This window comes from Gymnoscopelus microlampas, assembly GCF_963454915.1.
Source record: "Gymnoscopelus microlampas genome assembly, chromosome: 1".
Lineage (NCBI taxonomy): Eukaryota > Metazoa > Chordata > Actinopteri > Myctophiformes > Myctophidae > Gymnoscopelus > Gymnoscopelus microlampas.
Window position 1 is genome coordinate 14,421,289 of NC_139962.1, and position 5,000 is coordinate 14,426,288.

General features: G+C 40.8%; 1 protein-coding gene across 4 annotated transcripts in view; it reads left to right on the top strand.

Annotated features, from left to right (window-relative positions):
* LOC311049071 (C-myc promoter-binding protein-like) overlaps window positions 1–5,000 on the top strand; it is an 82,766-nt gene that overhangs the window by 20,196 nt on the left and 57,570 nt on the right. For all 4 annotated transcript variants that reach the window (XM_084062510.1, XM_084062512.1, XM_084062511.1 and 1 more), the window contains exons 4-5: window positions 1,246–1,315; window positions 4,836–5,000. The exon at window positions 4,836–5,000 is cut by the window's right edge and continues 5 nt beyond it. In XM_084062510.1, the coding sequence (XP_083918636.1) occupies window positions 1,246–1,315; window positions 4,836–5,000 (235 nt within the window). The remainder of the gene's footprint in view (window positions 1–1,245; window positions 1,316–4,835) is intronic.

Consider the following 5,000-nt stretch of genomic DNA (forward strand, 5'->3'; position numbering starts at 1 on the left):
TGATTTTGGGGGTCCTTGACGTGAAGAAGTTTGAGCACCACTGATATATAGCAACATACGTTTTTATTTCTCAAAAAACTGACATTTGTAGAATCCCCCAGAAGCAAAGATTTGAGTTACAAACATTCGCTTAAAAAAATATATATATATATTCAAAAGTTTTGCACACATTTTCAAGATTTTTCCCCCAAAAAAAGTTACAGATCTACAAGCTTGTATATCTGCTATTTTTTTTTTTATAGCCAAAGAAATCTAAAATGACACGGATACGTTCCCGGTCTTAAAGGGTTAACTTGTCACCCTCTGTTTTGTTGCCATCCTCCAGAGGCCACACTGAGTGTCGGTGCTCCACGTGTCGGCTAATGCATCTTGAAGTTATAATTGGCCAAAAGGGTACATGGGTGTCAGACGCGCTGCAACACCTAATAGACAAACTGACACCTTGGTGGAGGTGTGTGTGTGCTCTACTGAGCACGCTTCAGAATGATTTATTGTAAAGATAAATTTAGCCTCTAGGCAAAGGGCTTCTTACCACTTCTGTGTCATACTATAGAGCAGTGTGTGGGCCCTATGATAACATCACACTGAACACTCAACATTCATTAAGCTTCTGTGTCAGTATAGTAGATTGTGGACCCCATGATAACATCACACTGAACAGTTGTTAAACAATAGCTTCTATAACCATGGTACCGTAGGGTTTTCCAAACCTTTAAGGGGCTACATCATGAATTTTAACTTTTCCTTCTTTTTTGTGTGTTTTTGGTCTCCCCTACCTCTCTTCTACCCCAGTTTGAGCACTCAGGCTTTCACAGCATATCTGGGGTTTTATGTAAATTGGTCTCAAAACAGGCCAACTGATTTGCCCCCGCCCATGACAAGCGATACAATCCCCCCCGTTTGTCAGTTCCAACATAAAAAATAAAAACAATTTTTTTTTTTTTTTTTTCTTAACTTTTTCCACACAGAACCAGGAGATAACATGCATACAAACTGGCTCAATAGCGCCCCGTGCCAAACAGGACAATGTGGTATTGCAGGTGAAAGTGCTTTATAAGCCAGAGAGAAGTTAGTTGGAATGAGTATATCTGAGGCTTGGTTTAGGCTCAAACCTTTTGAAAAACGTTTGAGGGACATAAACTATATGATATTAAATATTAAATGTTTTTTTTTTAATGCATGGTGTAGATCCTTTAAAATATAAATACTTGGCTTTTCTAACACCATTTCATGGGTCTTTTTCAGTGGGGATCCTCTGTGTACCTGTGTTATAAGAAGTCTGTGGCTAAGACCAACACGATAGCCTACAAAGCAGGTGAGTAGCCTCCTCCAATGTTCTCCCTCTGAACAGCACAACGATCCAAAAATGCTAATGTTGGGCTGGCAATAAAATAATTTAAACCAAATAATAATCAGTAGCATTTTGACGATAACACAGCGTACATAAGATTACATTAAATACAACTATGGGGGTAATGTCAGCCGCCCGGGAGAGGATCTGGACGAAGCAACAGAAGGGCAGAAAAGATTTGGCAATGGAAGGTGTGTGTATCTGCCGCTACAGTGCACTAAAAAAAGATTATGTACAGGTTGTCAGTGTAAAATATGTGCAGCATGAATCCTGAACATGTCCTGAGGGTGTACAGTTTTACAGTACACGGTAAAACAAGTGTAAAAATGGAGCCATAAATAAACACCAACTTTTCATAGATTTTTCTTTATCCAAAGCACTTTACAGATGTGCATTCACAGGCAGCCATGCACGATATCATCCTCATCTGAAGCGTTTAGGGGTTTGGTGGTGTCTTGCTACGGTGACGATAGAAATTCCAGAAAGAGCTGGGGATTGAACTGTGAATCTTCCCAAATGGCCACTCTCTACCTCCTGAGCCACAGCCACAGCCACATCATGTGAGGGATGTGTACATTTTAACCCATTAAGACCGGGAACGCATCCTTGTGTCATTTTAAGTTTTCTTTGGCTATTCAAAAATAGCAGATATACAAGCTCATAGCGTGGCACTCGGTACCGCGCTATGAGCTTGTATATCTTCTATTTTCAAAAAATCTTGAAAATTTGCGCAAATCTTTGAATATATATTTTTTTAAAGCTAACATTTTTAACTCTGTTACAACTTCTGGGGGTCCCTGGAACAAAATATTTTGAGATGGGGGTCCACGGCCAAAGACATTTGTAGAATCCCCCAGAAGCAAAGATTTGAGTTACACATGTTCGGTTTAAAAATAAATATATTCAAAGATTTGCATATATTTTCACGATTTTTCAAAAAAATAGCAGATCTACGAGCTCATAGCGCGGCACTCGGTGCCGCGCTATGAGCTTGTATATCTGCTATTTTTCAATAGCCCAAAGAAATCAAAAAATGACACACAGATGCGTTCCTGGTCTTAATGGGTTAATACATAGGCCAGTACAAGCTGTCCTGTCTCCTAGTTCCACATTATCACAGGCATTGACCGGTGTTTCCAAATCCTCAACAGATCGTTGTAAAGTACTGTGGTTGCTGTTGGTCTGAATTGGAAGGCTGCCAAAGAGGTTAACAGCTCAGTTTTAAGTTAGGTCGCGTAAATACGTACTGTAACATATTTACTGCCAATACTTACATTTGTTATGTTTTCCCAGTATGTATATTATGTATTCAATTTCAAATGTCAAGTGGAAGGAAATAAGTGCAGCCAGTGCTGCTATGAATAAGGGCATAATATGTGACAATAAACAGTTTTTAACAGGAATCACATTTTAAAGTCAGAATACAAGTGAGTCCTGCCACCAAGTTAATGTTCACTGTGGTGCACTCTTAATAATATGCTTGTTAAAATGATTACAATTACATATCAATTTGCATCTACATTAAACTAAGATATTCCAGGGGCGCTCGGGTGGTGCAGTGGTAAAATACCTGCCCACCACCGGGTTCGTGCATGCATTAAATAAACATGTGTACATGCATTAAATAAAACCATGCGTACATGCATTAAATAAATACAATGTATAGCAAGCAAAATATTCAACAATATAATATAGACATCTACACGAACGAAAAGCACCGACAAGTACAAGACAGGTACAGACAAGGACAGACAAGTACGAGAGAAATACAGGACAAGTACAGGAGCTATAGGTACGGGCAAAGGGAGAAAAGGATGATGGTCACAACCCAGTACAAATTAAAATTAATTAAGTAACTGAACTACATCCAAAGCTTTGGACCAATTATCCAACGTATCAGCTCTGGCACCGTTCATTCTGGCAGTAGAACGCTCCAGTAAACAAATATCAGAAAAACAATTAAGCCAATTTATCTTCAAATTAATTGTCGGTTCAAACCAGTTTTTGATAATTGTCAAGTGTCTATACGAACACAATTGGCCTGTGTTCGTGGGAGGGAAGCCAGGCGGGGAGGGGGATATTTGTCACTGCGCATACTCCTACGGGCTGGGGCGGCACCTGTCAGCAGGGAGTGTTGGGTGGGAGAAGTAGGAGGGACGCTCTACGTCCTCCCGGTGGGGGCTCCTCACTGGCAGGTGAGCCCGTAGGATACAACAGCAGTGGCAACAACACACAGAAATGTGTGGGGGGGAATTAATTGGCATAACGATCACTACATTGGGGAGAAAAGGGCGTAATAAGAAAAAACGAATTCAAATGAATCCATTGCAATGCATCTGCCTGGTCGTTTTTGAGATATCTTGTCTGGGAACAAAGCAAAGTGGTGCACAGATGAACTGACATCTATGACCGGCATGGAAAAAAATCTTTAAAAAATCTTTCAAGCCACACCAATAGCAGGGCTATAAACAACATCAAACAACAAAAAACATGCAGGCGTGGGATTCTCTGTAGAAATGTGGCCTTTGTGCTTAAGACAGACAGAGGCCACATGAGGAGACTGCTCGTCGTGTGCTGGCATCTCCAGGCCTGTTTAATCCTGTTTAAACCTGTTGAGGTGTGGGATGTTGCACTTCACATGCCGGTATTGTCTCTATAAGTCATCGGCTTATTTTGATTTCAATCTGTTGAGGTTTTCAGCCCAAATAATACTGTATGCAGATGCAGTCATTTTCCCTGATACGCTTAGATCCTAGTGTCACAATAAAAATGTTTTTCTCACCAAGTGGAGCCCCCGTCTTCTTCCGGCATCCAGTTTGTGCCGGCTGACTGTCTGTCTGTCCGATATTTTACAAGGGTTCCGCCACGTCTTGAATAAACTTTGAATGTAACCATCCTATCTACTTCTTGGTCATGTTTTGAATGGCTCAGTCAAGAAATGGGAAGCTCATACCTGAAACGGGACATTTTGGATGTTTGTCTCTATTTTAGGACTGTCAAACTATTCAAAATTAATTAATTGAATGAATTACTGTGATTAATCAAAATGAATCACATTTTAATCACTTTCTTACAGTTGCAAATGAGTTGTGTAATAGGCACATCACTATGACTCAGACATAACCATAGACAAACCCGATGCACCCACACATATGGAGATCCGGTTGTCCAGAGCCACAGATATAAATAAATATTTTCGATATGGTTTTTATTTTCCCTGTTACTAAAGGCTGAGGAATGCAAAACGTATAAAGTAAAATCATTATACCAAGGTGATTAATTTTTATCAGCTGTTATTCAATTAGCTCCCCGCAACTGCTAATAATTACAGAGTCAACACGTTGAATTGGTCTCGCTCCACTTTAAACAAACACAGTAATCACAGGGGAGTGTTCGCACTCTGTGAACTTCAGCGAATGGAGTGGTAGAGTGGTAATAATCCTCTCTTGGTTTCTGCCCTCTCTCTCTCTCTCTCTCTCTCTAGGTTTGTTCAGCAGATATCCAGAGGAGGACTACGAGTCCTTCCCTCTGCCAGAGTCTGTCCCTCTGTTCTGTCTGCCCATGGGGGCCACTATCGAGGGCTGGCCCGCCCAGACCAAATACTCTCTCCCTGTCTTCTCCACATTCGTCCTGACCGGAGCGTCCGGGG